General features: G+C 44.7%; 1 protein-coding gene across 1 annotated transcript in view; it reads left to right on the top strand.

Moving 5' to 3' along the window:
• The window catches only part of TOX3 (TOX high mobility group box family member 3), a 184,335-nt gene extending 164,563 nt beyond the window's left edge, over positions 1 to 19,772 (top strand). The window contains exons 4-7 of the mRNA XM_060254450.1: positions 3,947 to 4,216; positions 11,364 to 11,591; positions 14,563 to 14,643; positions 17,941 to 19,772. Of these exons, the coding sequence (XP_060110433.1) occupies positions 3,947 to 4,216; positions 11,364 to 11,591; positions 14,563 to 14,643; positions 17,941 to 18,678 (1,317 nt within the window). The 3' untranslated portion in view covers positions 18,679 to 19,772. The remainder of the gene's footprint in view (positions 1 to 3,946; positions 4,217 to 11,363; positions 11,592 to 14,562; positions 14,644 to 17,940) is intronic.
• Positions 19,773 to 20,046: the final 274 nt, after the last annotated feature.

Below are 20,046 nucleotides of genomic sequence, written 5' to 3'. Positions count from 1 at the left end.
GTTAGCGTGAGCTAGCTCACAGATTTTTACCTTCCAGCTCACACATTTTTGTCTTAGCTCAGGAAGGATGACCCCAGAGCAGACTAATTGATGCAGGAGCTCACAACTTTCATGCCAGTAGCTCACAAAGTAGAGTTTTTGCTCACAAGACTTTGCAGCTTAGAGGGAACATTGGTTCCTGGTACCAAAAAAGCCCTGCATGCATGCCTTCAGTTTCCAGTTCTAAGAACACGTAGAAAGGAAAGAATGGACACAGTTGTACTGTGTGTGGTGTGTGTGAAAAAAAGAAGAAATGGTTAAGAATTCATCGGCTTGTGGACCAAATTGGATTTTGGGTCTGTGTAAGTCTGGAGAATTTAGCATCAAATCGAACCGAAATGACAAGATTTAGACTAAACCATTTGTTCACCTGCGCCTTTCTAGACTGCTTTCCAGGGATCGGGGCTATGGAAAAGCTGTAACAAAGCAGACTTTTGAAAGTAAGGAACCCACCTAGAAATAGCCCTCCACGTGTCTTGTACCCATAGGCACGCTCGCACACAGAATCAAATTATGTTTTCTCTTCATTGGTCTCCTAATTCTTTTAACATCCAGAAATTCTTCCTTAGGCAGTAAATCCCCCTCTGTAAAAGCAAAGGAGGTCTGACTTAATATGCAGAAAGTGAAATACTTTAAAAAGACTTTGAATGACTTCCAGATGTCCCTGCCAATATTAGAGTTCCTTTATAGTGAACAGTAGTAAAAAAATTGCAGGAAAAATACCCTGCGGGAAATAGGCAGTTTTAACCAAGACATGCATTTTGGACATTTCCATAACATGACTTCTCTTTGTTGGCATTTGAGTTGTCCGCTAAGAAAATTAGTCAAAAATTGCCGTGAGAATTTGCAAGGCCAGGGGGACTGAGTGTTTGAGCCCCTCCCCTTTTTTCTTTTTACTGCATTTTGTGCTGTGTCTCTATGTCAGTATCCTTCTCCATTCGAAAAATACAATGGATACACGTATAATCTGTTTTTTTTTTTAAACTGTATTACATTCAACAAAATTGAATGTAGGGTTGCCAAGTCTAATTCAGAAAATATCTGGGGATTTTGGGGGTGGAGCCAGGAGACTTTGAGCAGAGCCTGATTTTCCCAATCCCCCAAAAAATACATTAAAAATACAGCAGTGCAGTTCACCTGAAGAGTCATCATTTCCTCATCCCCCAATAGCTGCAATTCTAGTAAAGGAAAGTGTAAACACACAAAAAGCAGCCCAAATGCACAGAGTTTGCAAGCTCACATTTTTGTGATTTTCACTGGGGCTTTTCTCACAGGAACTCCTGTCCTTCAGGCTAAGACTGGCAAATAAAAAGAGACAGAGGTGCAGTTTTCCTCCATCCCATAAACAGGTTCCTATACAAAGACTCTGAAAACAATGCAAAACAAGCACAGAGACACACACACTTACTGGCTCTGGTTCCTCCACAAGAACATCTGATAAGTACAGGGGCTACGCCGCTCTCTTTCACACACTCACACACACTTACTTGCAAAACAAACAGGGATTGTGCTCTCAGGAGGCTCTGCTGCTGACCCTTCCCCATGAACTTCCTGCTCAGACTTAAAGGCACACACATACATTTTAAAACAGGACCTGTTTGCACGTTTCTAAGCCTGACGGAGATCCAGAGTTACATGGTGGCTGTGGGGGCTTCTCCCCGGCGGCCAGCTGGCTGGAGGTCGGGTGGATGCTGTAAAACAGGGGGATCCCCCGCTGGGACATGGGGATTGGGAAGCCTAACTGAATGCCTCAGTATGCTATAACACCCTGGAGCTCAAAAACAGAGCAAAAATGCACTATTGTGTTTTCTTGCAAAATACAGCTCTCTTTCGCAAATGAGATTTGCCTTTTGTGCCCTGACCTGGATAGCCCAGGCAAGCCTGATTATGTCAGAATTTGGAAGCTAAGCAGGTTTGACTCTGGCAAGTACCCGGATGGGAGACCTCCAAGGAATACCAGGGCCGGGATGCAGAGGCAGGCAATAGCATACCACCTGTCTGAACATCCAAGCCCCAGTAGGGTTCACCAGAAGTCAACAATGACTTCCAGGCATGCACACGTGTACACACAAACACACACACAAATATCCCCCCCCGGGGTGGAATTTTAGCAGGAGCTCCTTTGCATATTAGGCCACACACCCCTGATGTAACCAATCCTCCAAGAGCTTACAAGGCTCTTTTTTGTAAACTCTTGGACGATTGGCTACATCAGCGGGGTGTGGCCTAATGTGTAAGGGAGCTCCTGCTGGAATTCCACCCCTGCCCCCCCCCCAAAAAAAAAGATTTGCCTTTTTGTGTGTGGTTTCTGGTCCACAACTTAATTAAACTCGGGGTGGAGAGGGAAGACTGAAGACTACCTATCAGAACTTGAGCATTGCCGGTAAATATCTCTTGCCACTCTTAGCTGGGAAGATAGTTTTATTGGTCACCTTTAATCCAGGCTGTCAACCAAACTATTGGTCTGCAGAGGGGGGGGGGGGCGGGGAAGCCATATGTTAGAGTAGGGGCTGGGATCTGGGAGAGCTGAATTCAGATCTCCATGCTGCCACAGAAGCTCGCTGGTTGACCTTGGACCAGTCACTTTCTCACAGCCTAACCTACCCCATCGGGTTAAGACGGGTAACCGTGTTGGTCTGTTTGTACCAGTAGAGAAGAGCAAGAGTCCAGAAGCATCTTCAAGACTGACAACACTTCTGGCAGGGGATGAGCTTTTGTGAGTCACTCCTGACTTAGAATAATAGAATCATAGAGTTGGAAGGGATCTCCAGGGTCATCTAGTTCAACCCCCTGCACAATGCAGGAAATTCACAAATACCTCTCCCTAAATTCACAGGATCTGCATTGCTATCATATGGCCATCCAGCCTGTGTTTAAAAACCTCCAAAGGAGAGCCCACCACCTCCCAAGGAAGCCTGTTGCACTGAAGAATCACTCTAATGGTCAGGAAGTTCTTCCTAATGTTGAGCCGGAAAATCTTTTGATTTAATTTCAACCCTTTGGTTCTGGTCCTACCTTCTGGGGCCACAGAAAACAATTCTACACCATCCTCTATATGACAGTTTTTCAAGTACCTTAGGATGGTGATCATATCACCTCTCAGCCGCCTCCTCTCCGGGCTAAACATGCCCAGCTCCTTCAACCTTTCCTTGTAGGACTTGGTCGCCAGACCCCTCACTGCCTAACCAACTTCTTTAGATATTTTAGATATGTTCTAGCCGCATCTGAAGAAGAGAGCAGTGACTCACAAAAACTCATACGGTACCACAAATTTTATTAGTCTTTAAGGTGCTACTGGACTCTTACTCTTTTCCTACTACCTCATTGGGTTGTTGAGAGGATAAAATGGAAGAGAGCAGAATGACACAGGTTGTGGGGAGAAGAATGGAAGGAGAGTGTAAACAGCTCTGAGAAGGGAGGGGTATAAATCCAATCTCTTCTTCTTTTACTTACAAATGTCTTAAATTAATCAATAAACAAATGCTTTTTAAAACAAAATAGTTTCTGAGAAGAAAGAATCCCTGGATAGCCAGACTATCCGTCAGGAACATATGAAGCTGCCTTATATTGAATCAGACCCTCAGTCCATCAAAGTCAGTATTGTCTACTCAGACTGGCAGCGGCTCTCCAGGGTCGCAAGCTGAGGTTTTTCACGCCTACTTGCCTGGACCCTTTTTAGGTGAAGATGCCGGGGATTGAACCTGGGACCTTCTGCTTACCGAACAGATGTTTTACCGCTGAGCCACCGTCCCTCCCCTATGTTTGAGAAATGAAATAGAGTCCCAAAGCAACTCTCTGTGTCTCTTCCTGTAGACTGCTTTGTGAAGTCTGCAAGGTCTGCTGGCTGCTTTCCTAAACCTGCTACTTTAACTGGTCCTTTCCTCCATTTCTCTCCTTTACTCTTCAGGATCACAGTCACACGGACGGGTCTCAATACCGCCAAGACCACTCCTTGATTATGAGATCTATTGTCCATATGACCGATGTTGCTCGTTCAGGAATTATGCCTCCTAACCAGCTGACCACCATCAACCAATCCCAGCTCAGCGCTCAACTGGGGCTGAATTTAGGCGGTGCCAACCTGCCGCACACTTCGCCATCCCCTCCCGCTAGCAAGTCAGCAACGCCTTCCCCGTCTAGTTCGATCAACGAAGAAGACGCAGACGACTCAAACAGGGTAAGTTGCATGTACTGGGAGAAGGTGGTGTCGTATAGCGATTGAGTCACAAATCAGGTAGTTTCTGAAGGTAGCCTGTAGTAGAAGAGGTAACAAAGGGAGCTTTGCTCCTTGAAAGCTTATCCCCTGAAGATCTGGTTGGTCTCTAAGGTACTACTGGACTCAAATCTAACAAATCAGGTAGTCTCTGATTTGAATTTTGATTCAGCCACATCTCCCTAGGTTGCATCCAATGCTCCCTCTAAGCCAGGGGTAGGGGGCCTCCGTCCCGAGGGTCATATGCGGCCCTCAGGGTCACTTGGTGTGGCCCTCGGGGATTGCTGGGCCAAACTGAGCCATGTGCCAAGCCCCTCTGGCCAGCGAGGATTGTGGGGTCCAGCCGCACTGTGCAGCAGCCTCCCCAGGGCCAGGCAGGGATCACAGGGCCCAGATGTACTGTGCGGCAGCCTCCCTGGGGCCTGGCTGGTCGGCCAGCCAGAATTGCTGCAGGGCCTGGAAAAGTTACTGTCACAGTTTAGTTTGCACTTGATTATCCCAGATCGTGTGGCATAATATGCTAATGAGTGTGTGACCTAATATGCTAATATTAGGGGATGTGGTCTAATATGCTGAGTCCCTGCTGGGCTTTTTCTACAAAAAAGCCCTGGACCCATGCATTTGCCTAGGGAGGCGGGCCGTGTGTGTGTGTACGTGTGCCAGATTAGGCTCTCCCCACATGACTTCAAATAGAAAAACAATTATTTGCATTAATTTTGCTGGCCTGAATAATTCTCCCTCAGCGGAGCACTCTTTTTTAAGCTGATAATTTTTATGGCCCACGAATGATATTATAAATATCCATATGGCCCTTGGCAGAAAAAAGGTTCCCCACCCCTGCTCTAAGCTGTGGCATCTTGCAAGTGAAAATTGTACTTTGCGAGCTACTGACATTAAAGTTGTAAGCAACTGCATAAGCTACTTTGCTCTGGGGCCATTTTTCCTCAGCTAAGACAAAAATGTGTGTCAGAGGTTAAAAAACCGTGAGCTAGCTCACACTAACTCAGCTTAGAGGGAACACTGGTAGCATCCATTCAGCCATCCCATAACATGGGGATATCTGACAGAATTTATGAACTTTGAACAATCCTCTTGCATGGATTTTCCTCTGTAAGGGACCTCCAGCATCCAACATTTGCTTTTTCATGAGCCATAGCAGGCTAATGTAGAAAGGGGCAAGTATGAAAAGGTTCAACCAGTGGATCATCTGTAAGATAACAACCGAATGACTTTCGCAAAGGGATGGGAACCAAAAGCATCCCTGACAACTGTTCGTCCAGCTTGAAGATGGCTAGGGAAGAGAGCTTGCCACCTCCCTAGGCAGCTGATTCTACTGTTGAACTACTCTTTGTTTACAAAGTTCTTTAGAAAATTTCTAATATCCAGCTGGTACCTTTCTGCCCCTAATTCATTGTGAGTTCTCTCCTCAGCTGCCAACAGGAACAGCTCCCTGCCCTCCTCTGTGACAGCCTTTCAAACACTTAGAGCAACCATGCCCCTCCAGAAGCCTCATCTTCTCCAGACTGAACATTCCCAGGTCCCTCAGCCTTTCCATGTAGGCCAGGGGTGTCAAACATGTGGCCCGGGGACTGGATCAGGCCCCCGGAGGGCTCCTATCAGGTCCGTGAGCAACTCACTGTTGCCTGCCTCCTTCTCCTCCTCTTGCTTCCTTCTGCATCACAGCTTGCTTTGCCAGAGCAAGCTACAGATCAAAGCCTCTATTTTCTCCACTGGCTGACCAGCACGTGAAGCTACTTACATACAAAAGCTCACAATGTCCAGCCCTTTCATGCTTTCCTCTGTGTCTCGGGCTCAAAGCATTGACCATGAGATTTCTGCAATGAATGCCAGTAGATCAAAAATAGGTTTGCAACTTACAAATATACACTGGGACAACACCTGAACAGCATATTCAAGATTACTATAGAACAGACACTGTCTCCAGATTTTGATGCAATAATTCAGAACAAGAGACTATTAAATAAATAAAATTACAAAAGTGCTCATGTTTTAGGCATTTAATCGTGTTTGTCTGTGTCCTTTATATAAGGTTACCGATCCCCAGGTGGGGGCAGGGGATCCCCCCGTTTAGAGACTTCCCCCCCCCCGCTTCAGGATCATCAGAAAGCGGGGGGAGGGGAGGGAAATGTCTCCTGGACACTCTATTATTCCCTATGGAAACTTATTCCCATAGAAAATAATGGAGAATTGATCCACGGGTATCTGTGGCTCTGGGGGGGACTGTTTTATGAGGTAGAAGCACCAAATTTTCAGCATAGCATCCAGCACCTCTCCCCAAAATAACCCCCAGGTTTCAAAAAGATTGGACCAGGGGGTTCAATTCTATGAGCCCCCAAAGAAGGTGCCCCATCCTTCATTATTTCCTATGGAAGATAGGCATTTTAACAATGTGCAGTTCCTTTAAATGTGACAGCCAGAACTCCCTTTTCAGTTCAATTATGCTTGTCACACCCTTGCTCCTGGCTCCACCCCCAAAGTCCCCAGATATTTGAGACTCTGAGATTCGGAGTGGAGGGCAGGATATAAATCCAATATCTTCTTCTTCCTTGAATCGGACTTGGCAGTGCTACCTTTATAACGTTTATATCTCTGCTACCTGGCATTGCATTTTATGACACAAATGGCCCGGCCCAAGAAGGTCTCATTTATGTCAGATCCATCCCTCATAACAAATGAGTTCGACACCCCTAATATAGGCCTTGGTTTTCAGGACCCTGATCCTCCTCATCTCTCCTGCCTCTTCTCCATTCTGTCCACATCCTTTTTGAAGTGAGGCCTCCAGAAGCGTGCAGAATACTCCTGGTGCGGCGTACAGTGAGACTACGACATTTTGCATTTTGGATGTTACGCCTCTGTTGATGCAGCCAAAGACTTCGCCTTTTTTTTATTTTTCGCCTTTGCATCGGACTGACTACTCACATTTAGCTTATATTTAGCTTCATATTTGAAGTGCTTTGAATACATAGACAGGGCTACACAGCTGCTAAGTATTGTTACCAGCAGTTGCTTTAGTACTGCCACAGTCAATGTGTTTTTTAATAGGCCGGTACTCGATGGCCGTGAAAGAACGTCTTTATCTAGCTGTATGAGATTTGCTTATTGTAAAGGCACACTGCCGCTATTCTCCGGCTCTTTAAAAGGAAGGCATTGCTAGTGCAAGGTTCTTTATGACGACTTTCATAGATGCAATAATTCCTTTTTGTCATATCTGCTCCCAAGCCCTCGGACAATTCAGCCTTCCTTGCCTGATCTATCTGAATGCAAGCCTCTTTGTATGCATACAATATGTGTGCGTTAAAATACCTGCATATTTGGATGGATGTAAAAAGCGACCTTTACCTCCTCGTGAAAGTCTCTGAGATTCATTTTCATCTGGGATTAAGTGACCATAAAGAGGGAAAGACATCTGCCTGAGAAAGATCGTTTGAACAATGATAATGTTTATGGATGTAAACAAATAAATGGGGTTTAGTGGCTGGATTTATATCTAGCACAGTTGGCATGAGGTGGGTTTTTTTTTTTTTTTTAGCCTTCCCGTAGTTAGTATTGAGCCTGAGGGTTAGAGACGATCGCAAGGAGTTTAAATAAAAAGACTGGTTGTACAGGTCAACAAATTCCAAGGAGGACTATGACAGTTATGTCTGAGGCCCAGAATTAATAACATAGATCCATCAAACGCCCTTTCACCAGATTAGGCCTACAAGCGATATAAGACATCTACTGAGGGAAACTCAGTACTGACTGAATATGGCTTTATCCGTTTGTTCTGTTACCTAGAAAAGGAACTGAACCAGAGTAAAGAGCCCTTAATAAGAGAGCGGGAGGATAAAAAGTCCTTTCCTCTTCCTTTTACTATGGAGTATAGGGTTGCCAATCCCCAGGTGGGGGCAGGGGATCCCCCGGTTTGGAGGCCCTCCCCCCGCTTCAGGGTCATCAGAAAGCGGGGGGAGGGGAGGGAAATGTCTGCTGGGAACTCCATTATTCCCTATGGAGACTTATTGCCATAGAAAATAATGGAGAATTGATCTGCTGATATCTGGGGCTCTGGGGGGGGGGCTGTTTTTTAAGGTAGAGGCACAAAATATTCAGCACAGCATCTAGTGCCTCTCCCCCAAATATCCCCCAAGTTTCAAAACCATTGGACCAGAGGGTCCAATTCTATGAGCCCCAAAAGAAGGTGCCCCTATCCTTCATTATTTCCTATGGAAGGAAGGCATTGAAAAGGTGTGCGGTCCCCTTAAATGTGATGGCCAGAACTCCCTTTGGAGTTCAATTATGCTTGTCACAGCCTTGATCTTGGCTCCACCCCTAATGTCTCCTGGCTCCACCCCCAAAGTCTCCTGGCTCCACCCCCAAACTCCCCAGATATTTCTTAAATTGGACTTGGCAACCCTAATGGAGTATCGTATTTCTGTAATTTTTATAGACTAATGATTCTGCTGTCAATGGCTACTAGCCATGGCAACTGAGGGGAACCTCCATGCTCAGAGGCACTAATCGTCTGAATCCCAGAGCCAGGAGGCAACATCAGGGGAAGGCCTTGGCCTCCGGGTCCTGTTGTCGGCCATCCAGAGAAACTGGTTGGCCACTGTGTGAGAGAGGATGCTGGACTAGATGGGCCATTTTGTGAGGCCATTTTGCATGAACTTGAGGACTACACCCTTGGTATCCAGTTTGCCAATGGAAGTGGGAGCTCCTGCTGCAATAAAGTTCTCTTGGTAGCAAGATGGTTGACTTAAGTGGTCTTGTATGCTAAAGAAAGTTATTTGCTAATTTATGAAAGGGTGTATGCCGGACTCTGCATCTTCCATAATCAACTAACTGACTGACTGACTAGGCAGTGTGTGTAGTGTAACCAGGAGAGCTTAAGATTGTCTGGCAACTAGAAGTTCTAGCTATTTTAGCATTATGCACTACAATGTGGCAAGCTAGACTCGTGTTGTTTTTTTTAATGTAAGAGACATTTCAGAGGTGCTTACCTGGGCTATCCGTAATTCCACTTTGGAAAGCTTTTTCACTTAGCCCTCATTTCCAGTTCAGAAAATATGATGCTTATAATTATCCTTTTCAAAATCATTATTTAAATATAAATATTTTATTGCTGCATTTACTCAAAAGGAAAACTGTGGTAACTTAGTACATTATTTCACATACAGGGCTTTTTTTTGTCACAGGAGCTCCTTTGCCTATTAGGCCACACCCCCTGATGTAGCCAATCCTCCTGGAGCTGACAGTAGGCCCTGTACTAAGAGCCCTGTAAGCTCCTGGAGGATTGGCTATATCAGAGGGTGTGGCATAATATGCAAAGGAGTAACTGCAACAAAAAAAAAGCCCTGGCCTACTTCTACATTAGATGAGTTTAACTGCCTTTATTACTGAACTATTGGATTTTTAACTTGTTATAATCCTCCCTGAGTCGGCTTGTGCGGAGGGTGGAATAAAAATCTACTAATATAAGTAAATAAATCTTTATTTTCATCCAGAAAAAGAGGCAATCACCTTACATTTATGTATTTATTTAAAACTTGAATCAACTACCTTCATTCCTTACGGAGGTTGGGACAGCTTTTGCCTTCCTCTGTAGGACCTTCCTTGATGGTGCCCTAACCAAGTACCTACCCTGCTTAGCTTCCAAGATGTGACAAGATTGGGCTATATCAGGGCTGGCCAAACTTGCTTAACGCAAGAGCCACATAGAATAAATGTCAGACTGAGAACCACAAGGCATGAACATCAGATGATTGAGAGCTGCAAGATGGATGGATGGGTGGGTGGAAGGAAGGAAGGAAGGAAGGAAGGAAGGAAGGAAGGAAGGAAGGAAGGAAGGAAGGAAGGAAGGAAGGAAAGAAAATAGATGGGGAAAATAGGGGGAAAGAAAACAACTTTAAATTCATTCTCTGAGCTGCCAGCTGGCTTGGCTTGGAGAAGTTATTTAAAAAGAGAAATGCCTTCTCCAAACTGACCAATGGGATGGGGTGGGGCTTGGTGAACCACACAATATGTGTGAAAGAGCCACATGTGGCTCCTGAGCCACAGTTTGGCCACCTCTGGGCTATACCATGCCACCTTCCTTCCCCAAGATAGCTTACAATACAGATAAAATACATAATAGCCAAAATTTAAAATCACAATTTGTGACTGCTAGTAACTTAATTAAATACAACCCTAAATAAAATTGTCTTCAGCTTCCTCCTAAAGATTGAGACTTAGGGGGCCAGGGGACGTTGTTCCATTTTCATTCAAGTTAGACATTTTGGAACAAGCAAGAAACCCTTTTTCATACAGATTTCTTTATGTGAGTCATCTTGTGTCATGACTCAGGGGGGTCTTACCAATTGTTGCCACCACTCTGGGTTAAGGGTCTCCCTTGAGAAGGTCCAGAGTACCCTCCCAAGCCTCTCTTAGGGCGTGAGGACCAGGGAGTGAACAACAACAAAAAGGTTTATATCAGTGCAATATAAATTAACAAGGTGCAATAAAACAGTAAAAGGGTGAAGGGAAAACAAACAAACAAACAAGATGCCCTAACTTACTGTCCCTACTGTCTCAGTCAGACCTAGCCTACTCACCCTTCCTCTAAGGGCAAGGGTCTCTTCCTGGCAGCAGCTCCTCCTCAGCTCTGCCTCCTAGGAAAAGAACATCCCCTTTCTGGGCTTGGCCCTTTTATCTTCTCCTCCCAGGCCCCACACCTCTCTGGGCCAGTTTCCCTCCAAAACCTGGTCACCCAATCAGAGAGACAGGAGGGATCCTGGGAAATGTAGGCTCTTCCCAGTAACTCCTAAGCAGGCTTCGCTGGGGCCTGCAGGCCTTACTAGGCCCAGGATTGTGACATCTTGCATCAGGGCCATCTTCCTTGTGGGTAAATACGATATAATTTTGTCATCAGAAATTATTTGCATAATTAAATTTTGTCAAGCACAGTTCTTAATTTTTCTTCCTCTAATTTGGGTTATCCGGGCATATACCATAGACCTTGTGTGTGTGTTAATAGACTACAAAAAGTCTTGGGTTAACACCAAGCTGATTTTCATAACGAACATTTCATGCTGAAAATGAACAGTAGTTTTGTTTGTTGTTCGCTCTTTATTAGACTACTGGAGAGAAGAGAGCCGCCCCGGATTCTGGCAAGAAGCCCAAGACTCCAAAGAAGAAGAAAAAGAAAGACCCCAACGAACCACAGAAGCCGGTGTCAGCATATGCCCTGTTCTTCAGGGACACGCAAGCAGCAATTAAAGGGCAGAATCCCAACGCTACCTTTGGAGAGGTTTCAAAAATTGTTGCCTCTATGTGGGACAGCTTAGGAGAGGAGCAGAAGCAGGTAATCGTATTAACATTTTTTATTAATTTTTGAAGTAAAGCAGTAAATACCAATATTAATATGTGTATACAGTTAATTGATCTTATTAAAAACAAGTTATAAACTAGCACAAATACATAAATAATAAATATTGAGGAAGGATATTAAGTGACATAAATGTAACTAGACATGCTAACCATTCACTATTTGAGGAAAGGTCAAGCTGAGTATCAAGATACAATCGATCCGAAAAATACTTACATTATTTTAAAAAAATGTCATATATATTAATTCCTGACTGCCTAAATATATTCTATATATATTATGCAGGTTAATCCAAAAAATTACTATTAGGTAATTACCATTAGGTGTGATCCATGACTAGCACGGTAAGAGAAAATGAAGGTAAAGAACAAAAGAAAAGAGAGAGAGAAAATAAGAATCTAAAAAATAATTTTAAAAATAGTAGTAGCTTATAAGTAGAGAAGATCAAAAAATTCTGGTTTGTGTAGTTGAATGTTGCTGCTTGCTGTAATGAATTCAATAAAAGGAAACCATTTCTCTGTGAATTTTGAGTGTACGTTGTCAGAAGCAGGTAATCAAGGGACCTTTGGAAAGATGGGGAGGAGGTCGACAGAGACAGTGGAGTAATGAATGGAAAGATGCCAAAGATTACAGTCCATCTAATTAAACACCAGTGGCATGATCCTTTCAGCTTTGTTAATTAGGAATTTGACATGGGTTTTGGGACTGCAGCTAGGCACGTCTGTCTTCTTCCTGAGAACCAACCTCTGGATCAGCTCCTGGTTGTCTTGAAATGGCAGTGATGTAATATTTTGCATTTAAGTACAACAAAAATAGATAGCCAAACAGGTTAAAAAAAGGTAAAGGTAGTCTTCTGTGCAAGCACCAGTCGTTTCCGACTCTGGTGACATCGCATCATGATGTTTTCACGGCAGACTTTTTAACGAGGTGGTTTGCCATTGCCTTCCCCAGTCAGCTACACTTTCCCCCCCCCCCCCGCAAGCTGGGTACTCATTTTACCGACCTCGGAAGGATGGAAGGCGGAGTCAACCTCGAGCCGCCTACCTGAACCTAGCTTCCGCCGGGATGGAACTCAGGTTGTGAGCAGAGCTTAGGACTGCACTACTGCAGCTTTACCACTCTGCGCCACGGGGCTGCTTAGCCAAACAGGCATGACCCTTAATCAGCTGCCGTACCAAAAACAGAAACGACTTTGCTCATTTCTTTACACTTCAGGTTTACAGCAGGCTGGTTTTTTTTCTGGAAAAAGAGGTGCCAGGTCTCTCAAGAGGGAAATGAAGGCGAAACACATGGGGTTCTTCATGAACTTTTAAACATTTTTCAAGAATTTTGTTTCCATGAAGAAGCTTCCGAACTCCATTCTGTCATGTTCCCCCAGAAAAAAAAGCCCTGGTTTATAGTGTGACAGAGAAATAGACACAACGTTATGGAGCAGGAGTGGCCAATCCTGTTTATCATAAGAGCCACATAGAATAAACTTCAGATATTTGAGAGCTGCAAGAATGTCAGATGTATGAGAGCCACAAATAGATGGAGGAGGGAGAGGTGGAAAGAAAGCAACTTTAACTTTAAATGCATTCCCCAGACCTCCAGCTAGCTTGGCTTGAAGAAGTGCTTTAAAGAGACAAATGCCTTTTTGGGGGTGGGGTCCTTGAGAGCTACACAATACATGTGAAAGAGCCCCATGTGGCTCCCACGCCGCAGTTTGGCCACTCCTGGTATAGACTCCCTAGGCATATCCTTATATTTTACTAGCTATTGTGTGTTGTAGAGTCAGGTTCAGAGCACAGTTAGAGAGCCAGTTTGGTGTAGTGGTTGTGCACGGACTCTTATCTTGGAGAACCAGGTTTGATTGCCCACTCCTCCACTTGCAGCTGCTGGAATGGTCTTGGGTCAACCTAGCTCTCATAGAGGTTGTCCTTGAAAGGGCAGCTTCTGGGAGAGCTCTCTCAGCCCCACCTACCTCACAAGGTGCCTGTTGTGGGGGTGGGGGGGTGGAGAGGTAAAGGAGATTGTGACCGCTCTGAGATTCAGAATATAGGGCGGGATATAAATCCAATATCTTCTTCGTAGTGACTGAGGATGCTTAGTTTTCTGTATGGATGCAACAGGTTTTGTAGGCTTGGGTTAAGTAACATTTGGACATCCTTGGAAGTAACTGAGATCTCCTTCTAGCTGAAGTGGTGAACTTGTTTCTGGCTTATATCATTTCAGGCCAGAGCTTTTTTTGGTAGCAGGAACTCCTTTGCATATTAGGCCACACATCCCTGATGTAGCCAATCCTCCTGGAGCTTACAGTAGGCCCTGCACTAAGAGCCCTGTAAGCTCTTGAATGATTGGCTACATCAGGGGTGTGTGGCCTAATATGCAAAGGAGTTTCTGCATCAACAATAAAAGCCCTGTTTCAGACTGCAGGGGTTTGTGTGTTTGTGTGTGGGGGCGGGGTGTTACATGATAAAATACTACTCCATAAATAAATGAACACGATTGTACCCCAACAGAAATAAGAACTATTGTATTTTATAGACAGTACCTTAGAAATTATAATGAAGGGGATGAAAGGGAAAATATTATCAATTTGTTCTATATGATTATCTTCAACAAATGCAATTATGTTGTATAGCACTTTTTTTTCTTTCCCTTTTCAGTACTCCCACTGTTTTCGTATTTTTTTGTTTTGTTTGACCTTATCCCCTGGGATCGTACAGCCTATGTGCAGACTCTCTCAGTGAGAACTAAGCCAGACATACGTTTTGGTTTGACCCTTTTAACGGAGAGGGAGATCACGTAATGCTGGATATTTGCTTTGGGGAATCCAAATTGCCGTTGTCCCTTTTGACTTTCTGCTTTTTTTACGAGCCCATAACATCCCCTCTCCAGGCAAGAGCTATTTTATGGTGTGGAGTTTATACAATGAAGGTGGTGTTAATTGTAGTGTCTTTAACAGGTATATAAAAGGAAAACCGAAGCGGCCAAGAAAGAATACCTGAAGGCGCTCGCAGCCTACAGAGCAAGTCTCGTTTCCAAGGTAAGCCCAACACGAACTTCAATCAACTGCACAGAAGCTGGCGTTTAAATAGAGATCTTGCTGCCTTATTAAAAATAAATAAGCATAGGATCTTTATTTTGTTTCATCCGCTATCCAAAAACATCTTCAGCTACTTGTACTCAAGAAGGTCTGCACCAACGTTTCTCATGAACACTCCTTCCCTGCATTTGCTTCATTGATTTTTAAACAACTATTTGCATTATAGAATAAATAACTGATAATTAGGAAAAAAATGAAATACATCGATAGATATCCTCCCCCCGCCCCCCCTTGAGAATATTTGTAGCAAATTTTGCAGGAAGTATTGAAGGTAAAGAGGAAAAGAATACGAATGCATTTTAGGAGGATCCAGGATTCTCAAGCCATGCTACGATATAAACACAAGCCGAATTTTCGGAAAAGCACTAACACACATCTCGTACAAGGAACACAGCACATACCATCTCACTTACCTGCTAGATTTAGTGACTGTTTGGTAGTGACGTATCCTGCACATGTCTAGATGGTTTCAATTAGGGCTTTTTTTGTAGCAGGAACTCCTTTGCATATTAGGCCACACACGCCCCTGATGTAGCCAGTCCTCCTGGAGCCTACAGGAGACCCTGTACTAAGAGCCCTGCAAGCTCTTGGAGGATCGGCTACATCAGGGGTGTGTGGCTCAGGGGTGGAATTCTAGCAAGAGCTCCTTTGCATATTAGGGCACACCCCCTTGATGTAGCCCATCCTCCAAGAGCTTACAAAAAAGAGCCTTGTAAGCTCTTGCAGGATTGGCTATATCAAGGGTGCGTGGCCTCATATGCAAAGGAGCTCTTGCTAGAATTCCACTCCTGGAGTGGCCTAATATGCAAAGGTGTTCCTGCTACAAAAAAAAAAAAAAAGCCCTGGTTCCAACACTTGAAGAAGAAGAAGATGAAGATATTGGATTTATAGCCCGCCCTCCACTCCGAAGAGTCTCAGAGCGGCTCGCAATCTCCTTTACCTTCCTCCCCCACAACAGACACCCTGTGAGGTAGATGAAGATATTGGATTTATATCCCGCCCTCCACTCCGAAGAGTCTCAGAGCAGCTCACAATCTCCTTTACCTTCCTCCCCCACAACAGACACCCTGTGAGGTAGATGAAGATATTGGATTTATATCCCGCCCTCCACTCCGAAGAGTCTCAGAGCAGCTCACAATCTCCTTTACCTTCCTCCCCCATAACAGACACCCTGTGAGGTAGATGAAGATATTGGATTTACATCCCGCCCTCCACTCCAAAGAGTCTCAGAGCGGCTCACGATCTCCTATATCTTCTCCCCCCACAACAGACACCCTGTGAGGTGGGTGGGGCTGGAGAGGGCTCTCACAGCAGCTGCCCTTTCAAGGACAACCTCTGCCAGAGCTATGACTGACCCAAGGCCATTCCAGCAGCTGCAAGTGGAGGAGTGGGGAATCAAACCCAGTTCTCCCAGATAAGAGTCCACACACTTAACCACTACACCAAACTGGATCTGATTTTTGTATGAGAGAGCCGGTTTGGTGTAGTGGTGAAGTGTGCGGACTCCTATCTGGGAGAACCGGGTTTGATTCCCCACTCCTCCACTTGCACCTTCTGGAATGGCCTTGGGTCAGCCATAGCTCTTGTAGGAGTTGTCCTTGAAAGGGCAGCTGCTGTGAGAGTCCTTTCGGCCCCACCCACCTCACAGGGTGTCTGTTGTGGGGGGAGAAGATATAGAAGATTGTAAGCCGCTCTGAGTCTCAGATTCAGAGAGAAAGGTGGGGTATAAATCTACAGTCTTCTTCTTCTTACTTGAGAGACGGTTGGAAATGGTGCTGGAAGAACCAGGTGCGTTTGAGTCTTAAACATGGACAGATGGTTCGTGTTTAAAGTTCAAATCTTTGCATATTGGTAAATGATACTGGGTATCCTTGGACAACATCATGATCTTTCAGATGTTTGCAGTTGGACCTTTTTTCACTATGTCGCAGTTCAAGCATCACACAAAACGGTGGATTATTTTACATACAATTCATTTGCAAATCCAGGATTCGGTTTGCAGATAAGTTTTCAGACCCTGGTTCCGTCTACAAGTAGCGGTTTCATCACCTCTTATCCTCTCCCCACCCATGTCCCAGCAGAAATGCAGATAATATCCAGATAGGGAAGTAAGATGATAGCTATAGTAATAAAATGAAGCTAATTCCTTGTATGCCGTTATGATGATCTTGCCTTCTTTCCTCCCTCAGACGCAAGATTTTGCCTTTTTTCTTCTTTCTTGCTGAGCAGTCCCTATATTTGTTTGTCTGCTTACTGTCCTACCACACACACACACACACACATATATACCCACACATAGACACAGGCAGATGGAGATGGATGGATGGATGCTGGTCCAAACCAGGGAACTGAGGGAAGAGACAAAATCACCTTTAGCTTCTGAAATGACACATGAGAGGCTTTTGAACATTCAAAATAGCATGTTTTATTTAACTTAGGGCGTTTTCGCACTGACCTTAATCGGCAGCGACGTCCCTCTTCACCGTGCAGGATCTGCGCGGATTTCGCACCAATTGCTGCGGAGCACCCGGAAGAGCCGCAAAGTCCCCCGGCTTTTGCGGCGCAAATGGAAACTGGTTTTTGGTGGTTTCCATTTGCGCCGCAAAAGCCGTGGGACTTTGTAGCTCTTCCGGGTGCTCCGCAGCAATTGGTGCGAAATCCGCGCAGATCCTGCGCGGTGAAGAGGGACGTCGCTGCCGATTAAGGTCAGTGCGAAAACGCCCTTAGAGTAGAATGGTCAGGTTTAAGCAGGGGTTGGATGTGCGAGGTGAACTGATAATAAAACTGATAATAAAACAGGTAACTTTAAGACCAACAAAGTTTGCTCACAAAAGACTGAATTAGATTTTGTTGGTCTTAAAGATTTCACTGTGTATGCATCCATGTGTACTATGGTATAGTGGTTAAGAGTCTCAGATTAGTATCTGGGAAACCCGGGTCCAGATCTCCACTTGTGTCATGGAAGCTGGCTGGGTGACCTGGGGCCAGTCACATGCTTTCAGCCTAACTTGCCTCAAAGGGCTGTTGTGAGGATAAAGTAGAGGAGAGGGGAATGATGTAAGGCACTTTGGGATCCCATTAGAGAGAAAGACGGGGTATAAACTAATTAAATAAATATAAAAGCAGGTAACTTAAAGAAAGGATACTTAAAATGTGGATACATCCTGCACTGTATGCACAAAGCAAAGCAAAACCTAAAGAGGAAGCTCTTCAGTGTCTTCTGTCTCTTCAATGCAGGCTGCCGCAGAATCAGCTGAAGCCCAAACCATCCGCTCTGTCCAACAGACGCTGGCCTCCACCAATCTGTCCTCGTCTCTCCTCCTGAACACGCCTCTTTCCCAGCATGCAACCGTGGTGACGTCGCCCCAGACTCTGCAGCAGCCCCTCCCCCGGGCCATCGCTCCCAAGCCATTGGCCATGCGGCTCCCCATGAACCAGATCGTCGCCTCCGTCACCATCGCCCCCAACATGCCGACAAACATTCCCTCCCCCTTGATCAGCTCCATGGGATCCGGCATGGTGGGGGCATCGGCCTCGGCCCCCTCCCAGGCGAGCCCGTCCTTGCAGAGCCAGCAGCACCAGCTGCAGCAGCTCCAGCAGATGCAGCAGCAGCAGATGCAGCAGCAGCAGCTGCACCAGCAGCAGCTGCACCAGCAGATCCAGCAGCAGATGCACCAGCAGCATTTCCAGCATCACATGCAGCAGCACTTGCAGCAGCAGCACTTGCAGCAGCAGCAGCACCTCCAGCAGCACATGCAGCAGATGCAGCTCCAGCAGATGCAGCAGCAGCAGATGCAGCACATGCAGCACCCATCGCAGCCTTCCCCGCAGCAGCAGCAGCATTCCCCTGCAGGCTCGCAAATCACTTCGCCAATCCCGGCCATTGGCAGTCCACCGCCTGCCGCCCAACCGCACCAGACCCAAATACAAACCCAGACACAAACCCAGCTCTTAGCGCAGGCCAGCATTTTCTGAAGTAGCGCGTGTCTTGCGCAGCTCTGCTCCGCATTTCCGAATCGGGCCCGGGGCTCAACTGCGTACGGGAGCAGTTCGTACATCGTTGGTGGTGGTTATGCACGGACGCATAACAGATCGAGGGAGCCTCCTATGCTGTCTATTAGATAGGCAATAAAGAACTACAGTGTAGCTGTGTATAATCTTTTAGGTGACTATAAATACCTTTTTCTTTCTTTTTGGTCTCCTTCCCCCGCCCCCCCTTTCCTAAAACGAAAAAGCTGTGCTCTCTTCTTTTCTCTCTCTCCATGCGATGCCTTTTTAATTTATTTCAAGCTGTACCTACATGATGTGAATCAGACGGTCGTGGTTCTACCGGGGCATTACGAGTTGGGGGGAACCGCTGGCCTTTTCACCATTTGGAATGAATCGCTGTCCTTTCTTGCAGAATCAGTTAACGCACTTCAAAACAAGTTGGGTTCTTTTTTATATATCTATATTAAAAATTGAACTCGCAAAGCCCTTTAAAAGCACAGTTGTAACTACCTGTAAAATGTCGATTGGATTTCATACAATCATGCTCATACAACATGAGTAATTGATGCTGTTTTTCTCAGTCATAAAGAGAACACTAATGTAAAAAAAAATCAGACTTTTTCTTTGCCAAAGCTCCTTTTCTTTTCCTTTTTTAAAAATGTCTTCTGAAGAAATACGAGTGAAAGTTTTTAAATGTCAAAGCCTATCTTATCATCTTCGCTATAATTTCTCCAAATACTGCAGTACACTTTGTAATAAAATATATTCTTAACTTGCTCTGCTCATTCCACCTTAAAAAAAAAAATGTGAATATTCTATTGTGTTTGGGTGACAACTTTCAGATTTATTACACTGTATTTTTTAAAAAAGGAAATGCACTTAAATTAAAAAAGCCCTGTTATTACAAAAAAAGGAGAGAAGGAAAAAAATGTGAGTTTTTTTAAAATGCTGTAATATCAGTAGACTATTTAAAAGGATTGCCACATCTGCATAATCAGTGTAAATATTTTCTTTTAAAAAGTTGTAAGTTTTTCATATCATGTGTTGTAAAGTTTTCATAAATGAGGCTTTAATGTAAACACTGGTAACATGAACGATTTAATTGCTACATTGCTTAATTGTGTTTCTATGCTGTTTTATACTTTTTTATGAGTTCTCAGAGCAGCAATTAAGTTTGTATTTTGCTTATCTAAAACAAATGCTTTTATCTTGCTATAGAATAAACACATTTCAGTAAAAAAAAAAAAAGTACCCCAAATATACCCCATTAAGTCCTTTGCAAGATTAACCAGTTCACTCTTAATCAGGAGCGTCGAACACATTGTTATGAGGGCCAGATCTGACATATATGAG

The sequence above is a fragment of the Heteronotia binoei genome, chromosome 14, assembly GCF_032191835.1.
Source record: "Heteronotia binoei isolate CCM8104 ecotype False Entrance Well chromosome 14, APGP_CSIRO_Hbin_v1, whole genome shotgun sequence".
NCBI lineage: Eukaryota > Metazoa > Chordata > Lepidosauria > Squamata > Gekkonidae > Heteronotia > Heteronotia binoei.
This window is presented reverse-complemented; position numbering and strand designations above follow the sequence as displayed.